We start from the raw sequence: 18529 nt of genomic DNA, 5'->3' as shown, positions 1-18529 counted from the left end.
TGGGAAGATCCCACATGCCACAGAGCAACTGGGCCCGTGAGCCACAATTACTGAGTCTGCGCGTCTGGAGCCTGTGCTCCGCAACAAGAGAGCCCGCGATAGTGAGAGGCCCGCGCACCGCGATGAAGAGTGGCCCCAGCTTGCCACAACTAGAGAAAGTCCTCGCACAGAAACGAAGACCCAACACAGCCATAAATAAATTAATTAATTAATTAAACAACAACAACAACAACAACAAAAGTGTGTATATTTAAGGTGTACAATGTGATGATTTAACATATGTTACATTGCGAAACGATCACCACAATCAGCCCAACACATCATCACTCAGTTACCGTGTATGTGAGTGTGTGTGTGTGTGTGTGTGTGTGTGTGTGTGTGTGGTGCAGAGGTGGTAAGAACACTTGAGGTCTCTTTTCATAGCAAATGTCAAGAATACGATAACTGTAGTCACCACCGTACTGTACATTAGATCACCAGAACTTGTTCATCTGGTGACTGCAAGTTTGTACCCTTCAACCGACATCTTCCTGTTACCCGCACCCCAGCTCCTAGCAACTACCGTTCTGCGCTCTGCTTCTATGAGTTTGACTTTTTTAGATTCCACACAAAAATGAGATCATACAGTATTTGTCTTTCTCTGGCTTATTTCACTCAGCATAATGTCTTCCAGGTTCATCCATGTTGTCGCAGACGGCAGGATTTCCTTCTTTCTCACGGCTGAATAATATTCCATTACATATATGTATATGTATATCACAACTTCTTTATTCATTCATCCATCGATGGACACCAGGTTGTTTCCATATCTTGTCAATAGTGCTGCAATGAACGTAGGAATTCAGATATCTCTCTGAGAAATTGATTTCATTTCCTTTGGATATATTCCCAGAAGTGGGATTGTTAGATCATATGGTCGTTCTATTTTTTAATTTTTTGAGGAACCTTTATACTGTTCTCCATAGTGGCTGCACCAATTTACATTCCAAACAGTGCACAAGGGTTCCCTTTTCTCCACGTCCTCACCAGCACTTATTACCTCTTGTCTTCTTATAGTACCATCTTAATAGGTGTCAGGCGATAGCTCATTGTGGTTTGATTTGCATTTCCCTGATGATTAGCGGTGTTGAGCTCCTTTGCATATACCCATTGGCCATCTGTGTCTTTGGAAAAATGTCTGTGCAGGTCCTATTTTTCAATTGGGATGTATTTATTTATTTGCTATTGAGTTTTATGAGTTTCTTACATATTTTGGATATAAACCCCTTTCCAGATACATGGTTTGCAAATATTTCCCCCCATTCTGTAGGTTGCCTTTTCATTTTGTTGCTAACTCCCCTTTAACCAACACCAAAATCTGACCAGAAGGCCTAACTCATCAGAATGTTACTGACACTAAACTTATAGAGGAAAGAAGCAAATGATAAGAAAACCAGTTGGTGACAAGGATGTATAAATAAACATAGAACCGTCTAGACAGCACCCTGTGTTCAGTATTCGTTCTTCTCATTCTCAGACAGCTAATCTCTAGTCCTGGAGGGTGATTCCTAGACTCAGAAGGACGAGGCACTAGAAGTCAGACAAAACCAAATTAATCCTGTTCTCTGTGAGGCACACTTTACCAGGACTCCTGTTCTAGAATGTTTTCTGGTAACAAGGTTAAGCCCTGATGGGCTAGAGATCTCAGTGAATCAGAAAACACTGATCGGGACCTGGCAGGTGCTTTACCTACAGCTGGAGCTCAGGAGACGTGTGTTTGCTCCCCTCAGGACCGGGGCTGGGAAAAGATGCACCACAAAGATGCACTAAGCACATCACAGTTTTCTGTCCCCTCTCGGTGCCGTCTGCCCAACACCCCCATGCTGCTTCTCCTCCTGTTCCTGCATGAGAAGAGATGTAGGGTGTCAGGAAATGGGCTGACTCATCCGACATCAGATTGAGTCCTTTTTATTTGCCCTTTTGGTTGGCCTCAGTCTCTGATATTGGGAACGACCATGTTATGTTTGTGAAGCTTTTCATTTCACAGAAGACACTTGGACTGCAGGGGACTCTGGTGATTAAAGGTCCGGTGTGAGTGGCTGCCTGATAGCTCTTTGTTTTCCACTATCCTTTGACTTGAAAAAGAAATCAGAGTATGTTTTAAACATGCTGCCCCGCGAGGGTCAGGGATTCCTTCGCTTTGGGCTGTGTCTCTGGTGGTATGTATTCACACTTTGCTTCAGAGGTAGGTTTTATTTCTGCTTGTTCTCATATTCCCTTTTTAGCTACATGTATTTCCTAGTTTTATTTTCCTCCTTTTCTAGTTGTGCTTGGCTGAGCAGAGATGAGATATGCTATGGATAAATATGTAGAGTGTCGGCACAGGAATTACTCCTCTTATAGCTGCTAATTAATCTATTCATTTTTAGTTGGTCGGCTTAACATGTAAAATGAGATTTCGGGGGGATGGGGTGGGGAGGACAAGGAAACATTTTAAACCATGTTTTATTTTATTTTCCCGATGAAAAATAGGCAAAAATAACAATGGTACAGTTTTCTATCCATCTCCGCTATGGATGTATTCAACTTCTTTACCTGTATTTAATATTTTTTCAAAACTGTGGTTTATTAGCTGATACTATTCCTCAGTCTATGAACCCTCCCATTTTGTAGGTAATCATCTTCATTTTGGGAAATGTGTCCTAAGAGTAAGATCATTCATTTTCAAAGTTGAGGCTTAGAAACGGACAGCTGCTGCTCTGTCCATGTCCACAAAGCCACAATTCCACGTGCTGTCGTCTTTGCAGGGACTTGCTTGTCAAGACTCAAGGAGGGTTTATCTGAAATGTCTCAAAGGAAAAGAAAAACCTCAAAGGAGGAAAATGGGTAACAGGAGGATTTTTTAATTATCTGTTTTATGTAGAAATATTTCTATCTTTATTAATTATGATGGCAGACAATGATGTTTTACATCTAAAATTGTTCTTTTCTGCTGAAATCTCAGTGTTTCTAAATGCATCTGTCAAACAACACTTTTTATTTAGTAATATAACAGCTATCCTTTCCTTTATTTTTGCCTAATGAGTTGTTCAGCCCCTTAAATTTTTTTTCTTTCAGGGTATAAATCCCTTTGGGAAATTTATAGAATAGTATTTCAGGTATCAAATTTGAATTCTATAAGGAAAAATATAGAGGGGGCCTTAATGAGATGAATTATGTCAAATGAAGGCAAGTAACCTATATTTAATGCATTCTTGGGAAAATACAAAGAGATATGCATTACATTATTGTCTAAAATTTAATGACTGAAAGTGCTGTTGTTTAAGAACTTGGGGGATTCTATAAAAAATATTTTAAGTAAATTTTCCTTAGAAACTTTGCACTCTCACACATCTCCAAGAATTGAAATTCAAAGTTGATTTTAAAAAGGAGGAGGGCTTAAGACCTTAATGAAATTACTAGTTCTTTAAGTTTGATTGAAGAAGGTTCCCCAGCTACACACCCTGCTGGTTGTAGAAACAAGAGACCAGTCAGATCAGTATTTTGACAAGAAAGGGCAGGACTTTTCTTTAATCACCGGATCAGTAAGACGGTGGGTTCTGTTCAGTGACATAACTGAACATCTCAAGCCTGTGTCTATCTATCCCTTTACACTGTGCTGCCATAGAGTTTAGAAGTGCTCTTACCAACATCATTTTGTTTGCTAGCGCACTAGTCCTGAGATGCCGGTATTACTCTTTTCATCTCCGTGGTGAAGGTGAGCAGCCTGGCCAGGAGGGGCAGGTGCAGTGGTGCTGGGGGAAGCTGGTGTCCCGCACCCGCCTTCCCGGGATGGAAGCCCCTGGAACCTCCCCACCAGCCGGCATCCTTTCTGCTTCTCTAACCCCTCTCTCTGTATGGTTCCACAGGATGTGCAGGCTGTGCGTCCGAGGAGAGGCTCTTTCACAAACTGTTTGCTCGTTATAGCCAGTTCATCAGGCCCGTGGAAAACGTTTCCGACCCGGTCACTGTGCATTTTGAAGTGGCTATCACGCAGCTGGCCAACGTGGTAAGCGCAGGGGGGGCACCACGAGGCCTCAGAGACCCCAACTCTGAGGGGTCCAAGCAATTCCCACTCACTGCACTGGGTAAATAAAGGGATTTTTGAACACAAACAGACACAAGTCTACAGAGTGCTGCCCTTCAAAGCCGGCCCGTTGGGAGGGATCCACTGTCCCCAGGGTTGCTGTCATTATTCCCCTTAAGGTGATGTTTTTCTGGAAATGCTCTCAGAACCAGTTTATGAAACAAAGAGGCGAAGGGGCATTTGGAGGGGGAATACAAAGGGAGCTAACTTCATTGTGCACCTATTATGCACCAGTGTCTGCACTTAGTGGCTGTCATCTGCATTTTACAGCTGGGGAGAGGAAGTCTCAGGTAAGAAACTTTCCCAACGTCAGACTATTACAGATGGTGGCACTGGGGTTCAATCAGCACTGTTCAACCCCAAAGCTCATGCTCTTCTGACTCCGTATAAGAAGAATTGCTTTAAGTCTCCTTTGTTATAGAAGAAAGAGAAAATTCACCTTGTTTCACATAGGGTTCCATCCAGCCCTGAAAAACTGATGGGAATTTGGAGGTCTTAGTTTAACTTATTGCTACCCTGTTTAAGGGGCAAGGAGGACTAGAGTTCTTTCTTTTGAATAATCTTCACACCCTAGATGCTGGGAGAGGAGGTGTGGGAGCTGATACCCTAAGAGAGGTCAGGGTTCTGGGCTCCAAGCCATGGCAGGGTGCAGGCTGCCCTGAGGCACTGGACTCGGACCAAACTCCAGGAATAGGCAGGCTCAGGACGTAAGGGGTAAGGGACGTCAGGAGCATCTCTGAGACAATGGTGCCCAGACCGAGGGAGCAGCCCAGGCCCTGGACGGGGGCCGGTGGGGCCTCCTTCCTCTCAGCTTTGCCTGGAGAAACAGTGGTGGCTCCAGGTGCACCTGGGGGAAGACCTCAGTTATGGGTATGAAGTCCGGGGTCACCGTGTTTCTCCGGTCCGTGCTTCCCAGCAGACTGGGCTGACCCTGACCTGGTCCTCTAGCTTCTGGCCCAAGCTGGAAGTGTGTATACGCTGATAAATACTGATTTTTAAAAAAAGTAAGCCATATGTTTTATCTCACTTAGATGGGCCCACTCATTCCTTTAATAAACATTTATTTAGTATCTATTCTAATCCCGCCTCCCCTCTCCCCTCAAATAGCTTGGCACTGGTTACTGGTCTCCTACCAGGCTGGAAGCCACACTTGGTATGAATTGGGCTGTTATGAATGGAGAACTGGACTGAGTTTCCCCTAAAGTTTGTGATGCAGCATCCCTTCAAATCCATGATCTATACACCCTTTCAGGACATTGTTCTGAAGATGGTGGGTGGAGGATTGCTGAATACAGATTTTGGTATTTGCATTTGGCTGCTATCAGAGACTGAAGAACACACACATGCTCTCTCGGCTTATATAAAACAAGTTTATTTCTTTCTTATGTAATAGGAATCTAAAGGTTAACAGCCCAGGTTAATACCAGGTGGCTTTGTGGTAGTGGTTGCATCACGGTGTTTGGTTGCCCAGGTTGTGCACTGCACAACTCCTGAGGATGTTAATCACATGAGCTATGATGCTAAAAGCATAAACTGTGACAGGGACCAAGGTTCCTTCTATCTTTCTATGTCACCATCCTTAGCATGTGATTTCTTCCCTCAGTGTTGCCTTGTGGTCCAGGATAACTGCTGATTTTCACTCATCATATTCACATTCTTGGCAAGAAGCAGGAGGAAGAGAGAAAGGGGCACATACCAGACATCTGTGACTTCCTTAAGGAGTTTTATTAGAAGTCCTACTGACAGCTTCTGCTTCCTAGCTCATTGACCACCCCTAGCTGCAAGAGAGTCTTGAGAAATGTAGTTTTTTAATTGAAGTTTTATTTATTGAAATAATCATAGATTCACTTGCAGTAAGAGATAATAGAGCCCTTGTATACTTTTTTGACCAATGGCAACAACTACTGTGTCTTTCATTTCTAAAATTATGTCGTTTCAAGAAAGCTATATATAAATGGAATCACACAGTATGTAACCTTGTGGACTGGCTTTTCCACTCAGCATATCAGTAGTTCATTTCTTCTTTTTTTTCTTCCAGTTTTATTGAGATATATTTGACATACAACACTGTATAAGTAAGGTGTGCAGAATAGTGATTTGACTTACATACATCATGCAGTGGTTGCCGCAATAAGTTTGATGAGTCATCTCTTCTTATTGTGAGTAGTATGCCATGGTATTGATGGAGCACACTTTGATTGACCTTCCACTGGTTGAAGAACATTTGGGCTGATTCCAGTTTTGGTCTTTTACAAATAAAGCTGCTATGAACATTTGCGTACAGGTTTTTGGGTGAACATTAATCGTTATTTCTCTGGGATAAATGCCCAGGGGTGCAATTCCTGGGTCATGTGGTAGTTGTGTGTTAGTTTTAAAAGAAACTGCCAAAATGCTTTCCAGAATGGCTGTACCCTTTTACATTCCTACCAGCAATATGTGAGTGATCCAGTTTATCTACAGCTTTGCCAGTATTTGGTATTGTCACTGTTTTTTATTTGATTTACATTAGGTATGTAATGATATCTCATTGTGGTTTTAATTTGCATTTCCCTAATGATTATTGATATAAAACCTCTTTTCATGTGCTTATTTGCAATCTGCATATCCTCTAAGGTGAAATGTTTGCTCACGTCCTTAAGCCCATTTTCTAATTGGATTGTTTGTTTTTACTATTTAGTGTTGAGAGTTCTGGCTATATTCTAGATACAAGTGCTTTGCCAGTTTCGTGGTTTGCACATATTTTATCCCAGTTTATAGCTTATCTTTTCTTCCTCTTCACATGGGCTTTCACATGAAGTTTTTAATTTTGATGCGGTCCAATTTATCAATTTTTCCTTTTATATGTCGTGCTTTTGGCATCAAGCCTAGTAATTCTTTGCCTTATCCCAGATCCTAGAGGTTTTCTCCTATGTTTTTCTAAAAGTTTTATTTATGTCTTATGTTTAAGACTATGATCCATTTTGAGTTAATTTTTATATAAGATATGAGACCTAGATTTTTGTTTTTTAGACCTGTGGGTGTCCAATTGCTACAGCACTATTTGTTGAAAAGGCAATCCTTTTCCCACTGAATTGGTTTTGCACCTTTGTGAAAAATCAGTTGAACATATTTGTGTGGGTCTATTTCTAGGTCCTCTATGCTGTTTCATTGATCAGTGTGACTATCCTTCCACCAACACTGCACTATCTTGATGACTGTAGCTGTAGAGTAAGACTTAATATTGGCTACAGTGATTCCTGCCTCTTTGTTCTTCTTTGTCAAGATCGTCTTAGCTATTCTGAGGCCTATGCCTAGAATAAGCTGCCTATGTCCACAAAAAGCCTTGCCCTGATTTTGATAAGAACTGCATTAAACCTGCAGATCAGTTTGGGGAGAAGTGACGTCTTTACTCTGTTGAGTCTTCCAGCCCATGAATGTGGGGCGTTTCTCCATTTATTTAGCTCTTCTTCCTTCAGGATTTTGTGATTTTCAGTATACAGATCCCATTTGTATTGTTATGTGTATATGTAAGTATTTTGTTTTATCTGAGGGTGACTGAAAATAGTATTATGCTTTTAATTTTGGTTTCTCCATGCTCATTGTTAGTATATAGAATTCTAAGACTTTTGTGTATTGATCTTGTATCCTGAGATCTTGCTGAACTCACTTAGTTTCAGCATTTTTATAGATTACATGGGATTTTCTTTGTAGGCAACCTTATAATCTGTAAATAGAGATAGTTTTGTTTCTTCCTTTCCAGTCTATGCCTTTTCCCCCTTTTTCTTGCTTCATTGCAGTGGCTAGAACTTCCAGTACTATGCTGAATAAGAGTGGTGACAACAGACATCCTTGACCTGTTCCCAATCTTAAGGAAAAAGCATTCAGTCTTTCACCATTTGGTATAAAGTTAGGTGTAGATGTTTTGTAGATATAGCTCTTATCAAGTTGAGGAAATTTCCCTTTATTCCCAGTTTCACAGAGTTTTTCATAATGAATTGATGTTGAGTTTTGTCAAAAGCTTTTTCTCCATCAATTGTTATGATCACATGGTTTTTCTTCTTTAGTTTGTTGATATGGTAAATTACATGATTAATTTTTGCATGTTGAACCAGCCTTGCATCCCGCTTAGTCATGTGTATAACTTTTTATACATTGTTGGATTCAGTTTGCTAATATTTTGTTAATGATTTTTGCATCTAAGTTCCTGAGAGATATTGATCTGTAATTTTCTTTTTTCATAATGTCTTTGTTTGGATTTGTGTCAGGATAATATTAGCTTCACAAAAAGGATTTGGAGTTGTTTCCTCCTCTTCTATTTTCTGGAAGAGATTGTGGAAAGTTGGTATTGATTTTTCTTTACATATTTGGTAGAATTCTTCAGGGAAACCTACTGGGCCTGGAGATTTCTCTTCCAGGAGCTTTTTAATTATAAACTAAAGTCTTAAATGGCTATAGGGTAGTCAGACTGTCTATTTATATCACTTTTCAGATTCTTTTCCCTTATTGTTTATTACAAAATATTAAGTATATTTCCCTGTGCTATACAGTAGGTCCTTGTTAGTTAGTTTGTGGTTTTTGAGGAATGGGTTCATTTCTTTTAAGTTGCCAAATTTATGATAAAATTAAAGTTGCTCATGGTATTATCTAACTTTTTAATGGCTATAGGTTCTGTAGTGATAGCTCCTGTTTCATTCCTGATATTGGTGATTTGTGTCTTCTCTCTTTTTATTTTTGTCAGTCTTGCTAAAGGTTTATCAATTTTATTGTTTTTCCCCCAAAGAATCAGCTTTTTGTTTCATTGATATTCTTTATTGTTTTCCTTTTCAACTTTATTGATTTCTGTTTTATCTTTATTTTTCCTTCCTTGTACTTGCTTTGGGTTTATTTTGTGCTTGTTTTTCTGATTTCTTGAGGTAGAAACTTGTGTTATTGACTTGAGACTTTTCCTCATTTCTAATATAAGCATTTAGCTATGTCCCTCATATTTTGATATATTGTGTTTTTGTTCCCATTCAGCTCTATGTGTTTTAAAGAATTCCCTTGAGACATTCTCTTTGACCCATGGATTATTTAGAAGTTTAGTTTCCATGGGTTTAGAGATTTTCCTGTTGTCTTTTGGTTATTGATTTCTAGTTTGATTCCATTATGGTCAGAAACACACTATGATTCCAATTCTTTTAAATTTGTTGAGGTTTGTTTTATGGCCTATGATAAGGATATGCTCTGTGTTGGTTAATATTATATGCATGCTTGAAAAAATGTGTATTCTGATGTTTTTGAGTGGAGTATCTATATATGTCAATTAAATTCTGTTGGTTGATTATGTTGTTCAGATTTTCCCTATTTTTGCTGATCTCTGTTGAGTTTACTGAGTTCTATTGGTTTCTGAGAGAGGGATATTGAAGTCTCTAACTGTAATTGGGGATTTGTCTGTTTCTTCTTTCAGTTCTATCAGTTTTTGTTCCATATAATTTGAGACTCTGCTGTTTGGTGCATATATGGTCAGGATCATTGTGTCTTCCTGGTGGATTGATCCTTCTTTCATTATGGAATATCCCTCTTTGTCTTTAGTATTTTTTTTCCTCTGCATCTACTTTGTCCAGTATTAATATAGCAATTCTTATTGGTGTATTAGAGTCTACTTGTCCTCATGTTGGGCACCAGAAGTCCCTGTGGGCCATATTCATTGTTGTCACTGAGCCATGGTGAGGTCTGGGAGTGACTGTGATGCAGTACAGCCCAGATGCACAATTACCAACGCCCTTCTAGAAGACTATAGGCCGTCTGCTGCTGTTTGAGCCTCAGGCTTGGCCTTACAGCACCAGAGAGCTCTACATGGAAGGGTGTTTGCTGCTGCATAGAATGAACTTGGCCACAAAGTTTAATGAGTGGATGATCTTCAGAGTAAGTGTATCTCCACTGTCCCCCTCATGGGGCCAGGGCAAAGCCCCTGCCCAGCGTTTTTGATGGCCTGGCATATCTGACATGACAAACCTGAAGGCTCTCAAAATGTAGCCCGCCTGGCCTTTCTGGTCTCAATCTCTGAGTCTGTTGCTGCTGCTCCAGAATCTAGTCCATTTGAAATTGTAGCTCCAATCCTTTAATTGAACCAGGTGTCAACTAATTTATTTTCCCAAGAAGGAGACGCAGGGTGATGGTCCCAGGAATGTGGGGTTGTACTGTGGGTCTCTGGCCTCCTTCAGCTGGGCTGTCTGATAGCAGTTCCCATGGCCATAGGTGCGGTCTGGCATTGGATGGAGAATGGGACTTTCCAGACCCGGTCCTGACCCATAAACTTGGCTGACACCTCTGAGGGTGTCCGTCCACCATGAAGCAGGTCCACACCACATGGAGCTTCACCAGGCTGCGGAAGTATAGACGGGGAGACAGGAATACTGTCGGGATGATATTGCCAACTGATTTTAATTCTCAGAATACAACGTTCTAGTTCACAGTGTGCACTAGTTCTCTAACCAGCATATTAGTGGACAGAGAGGAAGCAGTCGCTGGAAGATGCTTATGACTGTTCCCTCTGAGACATTGCTGGACTGCTAGAGCTAGTCCATTCCTGACTGACAGCCAATGGATTTACTGACATGGCCCCTGCTTGAATCTGCTGGGCACAAGGTATGAGCAGAAGACTCTGTCCTTAGACTTGGATAATTGTAAAGTCATGGATAAGTAATAGTCCATTTCTTTGCTTGCCCTGACCAATAGAAAACCATGAATGTAACTCCTTTTGTTGACCTTTTAAAACCCTGGGGCTTATCATGACTTGACACAAATGCCTTTGAAGGAGGAAGCTGGTGAGGTTTCCAGGTAGCGATTTCTGGGGGCCATGGAGAACTGCAGAGCAGCAAACCAGAGTGGGCTGGTGTCCAGCCCTGGCCACTGCTTCCTCAGCCAGTGTGAGGTGTTTACTCTCGAAGGTGCTCATGTGTCTGAGGAAACAAGGTTGGTAAGTTTTGAGAACCCACTGCCGGCCACTGGGTGACCATCAATAGCCTCCAAGTGTTGCGCTGTGAGACTGCTGAAGGTTCTGGATGTGTCTTCAGTAGCTGCTCCACTGAGAGGTAGTAGCTGATTAGGAACACATGATATTTGGGATGTCATCCTGGAACGCTTTTATTCAAGAGACCAATGACTCTTTTCAGGTCATTTAGGTACCGGCTTAAACCACCTCCTCAGACAAGCCTTCCTGGATCATCCTGTCTAAAAGAGACGTGTGTGCGTGTGTGTGCAGACACACACACACACACACACACACACCACTCAATCCCTCTTTATTTTCTTTCATGGGACTTATCACTATCTTACATTATACCATGTATCTATTATTGATTTTCTGTCTCGCCAGCTAATAGCTTAGGCACATGTAGGTAGGGATATTTTCCATCCTGATTACTTCTGTAGCCCCAGCATTTATAGAGCTCACAGTAGGTACTCAATAAATACTTGTTAATGAATGACTGAAGCAATCGGCAGTGGTTTGGGTGGGAGCAGTGCTCTGAGGAGTGGCAGGTTCCAGCTGGCAAACTCCATGGTGAGCTGAGACTGACACCTTAAGGGGCAGTGGGGCTCAGGACTCAGAACCTAGAGGGTGCTGGGACACAGCTGAGGAAGAAGATGGCAAAAACAATGATACCCATCACCACCTGCAGGACTTCCCCTCCCTCCCTCCCACTCTCCTTCTCTCCCTTCTTTCCTTTCATGGGATCAGAAATCTTTATAGGCTGCAGTGGTCAGAAAGGCTTCACAGAAGTGGGACTTCAATCAGATTTGAAAGACAGTCATAACACCACATTTCAAAGTCAACAGGGTTGGGACCAGTGTGGAAATATTGTATTTTTGGCTTTTTATAAGTTGCCTTTTCAGTCTTCTTTTTTTCCCTCCGTTAGCATGAATAACTCAGATTGGCTATTTTTAGTTGTAATTTTTGCTCTAAGATTCACTTATATTAGCAAGTACATTTGAGGCTAAAAAATATTGTTTCTTCTTCCCAGGATGAAGTAAACCAGATCATGGGAACCAATCTGTGGCTACGTCACGTACGTGTCTACGTCACACGTTCTTCTCTTGGAATTGTGTCACACTTGTGTGTCAGTTTAACAACGTCCAATGGATAAAATCTACTAGCATTCTCTCTTTGCACCTCCAGCTTATGATAGAGCATAAAATATTAACTATTTCCAAAGCCCAAAGTTCAATCTGGTAACGGCTGGCTGGGTGCAAGCTTCACGGTGCAGAACTGAGTGACAGAGTTCTCTCTGACTGTCCTTCGGTGGTTTCTGCTCTCAAGCCTCCTATTTTTGTCTGAGTCTCGAGCTCCAGAGCCAGATGCTTGCCCACTCTTTGATCCTGCTCTGGGTTAGATCCCACCATCTGGTTTTATCAGTCAGACCATCTTGTTCTTCCTTCCTGTCTCAACCTTCTATGCAGATTTTGTAACAAACCCATCATCATACACTTGAATTCTCTTTTTAATATTAGCAATGGATTGCTACTCAAGATCGAGCACAGTCCATGGAATGTGGAAGCTGAGCCTACAAACTTGGCTAGCTAATTAATAATCAATGGATACTTATCTAATATCTATGTTTGCCCAAAATCAGCTCAGCTACCTTGTTCCCCATGGATTTAATCTTCCAACTTTTGGTAGGAAACCAACTCTTTAAATAAGAAATTTTTCAAAAAGTTGTTGAACCAACATGGAATTAACATTGGAAGAAAGTCAAGAATTTTTTAAAACTGACTTCTATTCCCTTTAGATCTGGAATGATAATAAATTGCGCTGGGACCCAGTGGAATATGATGGCATTGAGACTCTTCGTGTTCCTGCAGAGAAGATCTGGAAGCCTGACATTGTTCTCTACAACCAGTACGGGCATCTGACTGCCAGTCTCTTTCCAAAGTTGCTTTTGGTACAGGCTGACCCAAAGCACAGGGGGTGTCACTAATGGTGTCTGATTTACTTTGCAGTGCTGTCGGTGACTTCCAAGTCAAAGGCAAGACAAAAGCTCTTCTTAAATACGATGGCATGATAACCTGGACTCCACCAGCTATTTTTAAGAGTTCCTGTCCTATGGATATCACTTTTTTCCCTTTCGATCATCAAAATTGTTCACTGAAATTTGGTTCCTGGACCTATGACAAAGCTGAAATTGATCTTCTAATCATTGGCTCCAAAGTGGACATGGATGATTTTTGGGAAAACAGTGAATGGGAAATTGTCGATGTTTCTGGCTACAAGCATGACATGAATTACAACTGTTGTGAAGAGATATACACAGACATAACCTATTCTTTTTACATTAGAAGATTGCCGATGTTTTACACCATTAATCTGATCATCCCCTGTCTCTTTATTTCATTCCTAACTGTGTTGGTTTTCTACCTTCCTTCTGACTGTGGTGAAAAAGTGACGCTCTGCATTTCAGTTCTGCTTTCCCTGACAGTGTTTTTGCTGGTGATCACAGAAACCATGCCATCCATGTCTCTCGTGATCCCCTTGGTGGGCAAGGACCTGCTGTTCACCATGATCGTCGTCACCTTGTCCATCGTGGTGACGGTGTTTGTGTTGAACACCCACTATCGCACCCCGACCGCACACACATGCCCACGTGGGTGAATGCAGTCTTCCTCCAGCTGTTACCCCAGATCCTGATGAGGAGGAGGCCTCTGGACAAGAGGAAGGGGACAAGATACGACAAAAACCCCAAAGGCTTCTCTGGTAGGCCTGCCAAAGTCAAGTTCAATCATCGCAGAGAGCCCAAACTTCTTAAAGAGTGCTGCCACTGTCGTAAGTCCGGTGAGATCGCCACCAGCAAGAGAAGATTAAGTCATCAGCCTTTACAATGGATGATTGAAAATTTGGAGCCCTCACCTGAAGTCGAAGATGTAATTGATAGTGTTCAATTCATAGCAGAAAACATGAGGAACCAAAATGAAACAAAAGAGGTAAATGTATGCCTCTTCTAGCCTGTTCACCCGCAGCAGGCCTGGGGGCCCTGCATAGGCATGTCAGATCTTCAGTGTGACTTCTATTTGCAAGACGGTCAGGGAGTGGTGCCCTAAGATCCAGCCCTGTGATGATGCAGTTATGGGTGAACTGCCCTGGGGAGGGGGTGGGGTAAGGTGTAGCCTCAGAGCAAATCTCTGCCTCCAGAAATGTCAACTCAAGTAAAATCTGGTTAAAATAAACACTCAGGGCAACCTTGGTTTATTAAACTGAGAGCCCCTGGACGGGGTGGGACGGGAAAAGGACGGGTGGGAGAGGGAAAAGCCGGCTGAGGGGCAGGAGGAAAGCCTGCAGGGCCGCTCACAGTCTGGGAGCCTGGGAGGAAGGTGGCGTGAGCCTCCGGCAGCTCCAATCCCACTTACTCCACTTGACGGAGATCCAGGTGCTGATTGAATGAACCTCAGGGATATTTTTAGCGTCAACACAGTCTGCTTCTGCGGCCCAGAGCCTAACTATAGCAGCTCGGACCTCCCCATCCTCCATAGAGAGAGAGCTCAAGAACTTTATGCCAATTTTCTATACCATCAGGATGACTAGCTGGGGGCCTCTGAAAACTCCTGCCGCCAGGGGTCTGGGTCTGACCTGAAGGCAGTAGCCATCATCCTTATCTCCTAATGAAGGGACATGGCAGACCTGAAGTCCACCCATTGGTGCTGAGGCGGACACGGGCTGCATGTCACACAGGCCGGGGAGGGGTGCATCAGGGGCAGGTGAGCCTAGGACTCCCCTCTGTGGTGACACCTTCGTCAAACTAGGGGACAGTTGCTGCTGACTTGATCACCACCAGGTAGGGCTCTTGGAGGTCGGGAACAGGAAGGACGTGAGAGATGTAATGAACTCTCCCTGACCAGCGTGATCCCGAGTTCTAGAGGGCCACCTATGCCTGATGGGGGGCCCATCACATCGCACGTCCTACACACCCCCCTTCAAACCCATTTCCCAGACTTGCCAAGGAGTCAGAATGTCCCGTGGTGCCCATGACAAGGGTGGATGAGAAGTGTCACCTGCCCTATCAGTAAACGAAGGATGTTGCACCCCCCAAGCCATCAACCACTGCAGTCACCCCCAACTGTGCACCCTGAGCGGATTCAGGGTGGAGAAATGAAGGATGCTGGCCTTACATAGCTAAGTTGCATATCAAAGGAATGATTTCCATGAACCCAGACTCTTGCATCTTCCCATACATAGAAAAGTGCTAAATTCCTTAACTTGAGATGTCTGGTTCTCTTTAATTAACAGTAATTTTTTTAACGTTTTTTAAATTGAAGTATAGTTGATTTACAATGTTGTACTAATTTCTGCTGCCTAGCAAAGTGACTCAGTTATACACATATATACATTGTTTTTTGGTATTCTTTTCCATTATGATTTATCTCAGGAGATTGCATAGGGAGGAACCACGATATGTAAGAGGTTTTGCAACAAAAACCAGGTGGTTGGAACATCAAAGGATTACTGTTGCCATCAAATGCAACAAAATGCTCTGCAACAGTAATCTTTCGATGTTCCGGCTACCTGGTCTTTGTTGCAAAACCCCCTCTATGCCCTGACTTTTCCCTTACCTCTTCAGCGCAGTCCCTCAGAGCGATCTGAGAGGCTGCCTCCCAGGCTTGAATTCCTCAGAAAATCCACTGAATAAAACATAATTCTCAACTGTTAGGTTGTGCTTTTTTTTTTTCAGTCAACGCAAAAGTGGAGCTCTCCGAGCAGCTCTTTCTGGGGTGCTGCCTGCAGTCAGGGGAGGTCCTGTGCGCCCACATAAGCCTGCTCACCCTGCAGCCCGCTGTCCCAGGAATGATGGGGCGCACGCACCCACCCTCTGCAGACAAACGGAAGTTCTCTGTGTGCTACAGAGGAGACATGGGTTAACCAGAATCACAGGGATATTTGCTTTAAAATCGCCAGGAAATCTTCTGTGAAAAGGAAGTAGCTTACTTATGAGACAAAGCTTATCTCCCACGGTTCTGATTTTTTTTACAGCTGCTTGACTTTTGTCTTTCAGGTGCAGAACGACTGGAAATACGTGGCCATGGTGGTGGGCAGGCTGTTCCTGTGGGTGTTTATGATCGTCTGCGTGTTTGGAACTGCGGGGCTGTTTCTCCAGCCACTCCTGTGGAACACGGGACATTCCTAAGATGGATTTTCCCTTTAGCTTCAGAAACTTACAAGACACTGTGTTTGTTACATGTTTCCCCCACCACAAGGAAAGGGATAGAAAGCTTCGCACCAAGTCCCCATCTAGATGGGAAAAGAGGACTTTATTGCCAATCAGGAGCCTGGATGCCCTCCCTTGGGGCACAGAGGAGTACTTTATGATCCCAGTGTCTGGGATCTGACACTGGAGCCCAGAGCTGGCAGCGCCTGCAGGCTTCTCTTGTTTGTACACGTTTGGCTTCCGGGGCCGTGACCCACCCACAGAACAGCAAACCGTGGGATCAAAGTCAAGCCACGCTAAGAGGTTCTTTTGCTTCTCCAGTTTATGGGCTTCTCAGTATAATGACACCTGCCAGACGTGAAACTCTGGACCTTGGACTTGCTGACCTCTGCAGCACCTGTGAACTTGTGTATGCTTGCTTTCTCCTGCACAGCTCTGTGATGTAGAGCACACACTGCAGCATTGTTTGATACATTATTTGGTAAAAAAGTATCAGCAGGTAGTCAGTCTAACCAACAGGCTGTATTTACTCCCCTTTTAAAAAATCTTATTGAAGTGTAGTTGATTTAAAATGTTGTGTTAATTTCTGCTGTACAGCCAAGTGACTCAGTTATACATATATATGCATTCTTCTTCATATTCTTTCCATTTTGGTTTATCACAGGATACTGAATATAGTTCCCTGTGCCACACAGTAGGACCTTGTTGTTTATCCATCCTATATATACTAGTTTGCATCTACTAACCCCAAACTCCGGTCCTTCCCTCCCCCACCCCCCGTATTTAATTATCATTCATCTGGCAAGAGGCTTGAGTGGTGACATTGCCACAGTCCCGGAAATAGGTTCTGTCCATGCACTTGGAGCTTTGTAGGAAAAGTCATAAACACAGAGATCTCCAGGACCAGGTATCACGTGGGGAATGTAACCAGAGCAACGAAAATGAAGCATGACGTGGTCTGGCCGGAGAGACCTGAAGCAACCTTTGCCGTGGGTCCAAAAGGTGTCTCTTCTCATCAGCAGTTTCCATTTGCTCTTTGTAACTAAGACTGAAAAGAAAAGTGTTTCTTCTGTAGGAAATGGTGATCTTGTACCTTTTAGAGCAATTCCCTTTCTGAGAGGGAGAACCTTGGGTATTCTGTTTTATTCTACCCTCGTTTATTATCTTCTTATTTTTTGTATACACTTATTATAACAGTTTTAAAGATGCATTTTAAAGTAGAAAAAAAAACCTACTCTAACACAGGAACTAATTTCATTTTGCCTTTTCCATTCTAGTCCTTGTCTAAATGCACACATAATTTGACACCTCAGTATTACCTTTCGGTTTTGTATTTTGCTATTTTCTCTATATCACGTCAGCAGCATTTCTCCATGATGTTACGCAGTCTTGAAGTATAATTTTTGTGGTTGCATAACCTCCATTGTGTTGATACCCTACAACTTCTATTACTGATACTGACCAAGGTTCTTGACCTTCCCTTAATCAATAGAAATTGACAAGAGGCCAGACAAGAAACTCAGGCAAGGCTTTATTGGGGCTCCTGAGGTGCCAGGAGTGAAAGGAACGAAAACAAGTAACAGCTTCCCTTGCTCACTCACCGAGGGGGGTGAGTTCCTTACATGGGGTGAGGGTAGGGGTGTGTCCAGGGGTCGGGCTGGAGGGGGGGCTTAGGTGGTCTGCCCACCCCTTAGGTGGGGTTGAGTGCAGGGGGCGTGCAGAGTACCCTGCTTTTGCTCCCAACTCATCGGAAGTGGCAGTTGGGTTTTTTTTGGTCTTTTTGTATCTTGTTGTCCATAATTTGCCCCAACTGCACATATACACAGTTATTTTTAGTCCCTTATAGTTTCTTTGTATTTTTTTTGCTCAAGGAGACGTTTGTCCAGGTGCAAGCCCTGTAGCAAATGGTCCCAGGTCCCAGATCCCAACCTGTCTCATTACCATGTGCTAATTCTTCCTTGTCTACCTCATCCTGGAGCTTAAGGCCGGTTGTAGTACCCCAGGCACAAGTCATTCTGTTTTTTTTTTTTCTTTTTTTTTCATTCTGTTTTAAAGTATTTTTACTCTCTTCATGTCATGTGATTATAGCACCTCTATTTTATCTGTCTTTACAGAGGGTTGCTTCTTTCTTGATACTTTTTTTTTTTCTATTAAGCCAAATCACTATTTCAAGTCACTGTTTAAAAGTTTTCATGGTGGTACAAACACATAACAAAATGTACCATCGTAACCCTTTTTAAGTGTTCAGTGGTATTAAGTACATTTGCATTGT

General features: G+C 42.7%; 1 protein-coding gene across 1 annotated transcript; it reads left to right on the top strand.

The window, feature by feature from the left end:
* Positions 1–2145: 2145 nt before the first annotated feature.
* Positions 2146–16478, top strand: LOC103015757 (neuronal acetylcholine receptor subunit alpha-6-like). The gene is given in 7 exon segments (XM_057537381.1): positions 2146–2224; positions 3888–4027; positions 12088–12132; positions 12853–12962; positions 13064–13692; positions 13695–14041; positions 16105–16478. Coding segments are annotated over 7 exon segments (1482 nt in total). The 3' UTR covers positions 16237–16478.
* The last annotated feature ends 2051 nt before the right edge of the window (positions 16479–18529 follow it).

This window comes from Balaenoptera acutorostrata, chromosome 21 (assembly GCF_949987535.1).
Source record: "Balaenoptera acutorostrata chromosome 21, mBalAcu1.1, whole genome shotgun sequence".
NCBI classification, from domain to species: domain Eukaryota; kingdom Metazoa; phylum Chordata; class Mammalia; order Artiodactyla; family Balaenopteridae; genus Balaenoptera; species Balaenoptera acutorostrata.
This window is presented reverse-complemented; position numbering and strand designations above follow the sequence as displayed.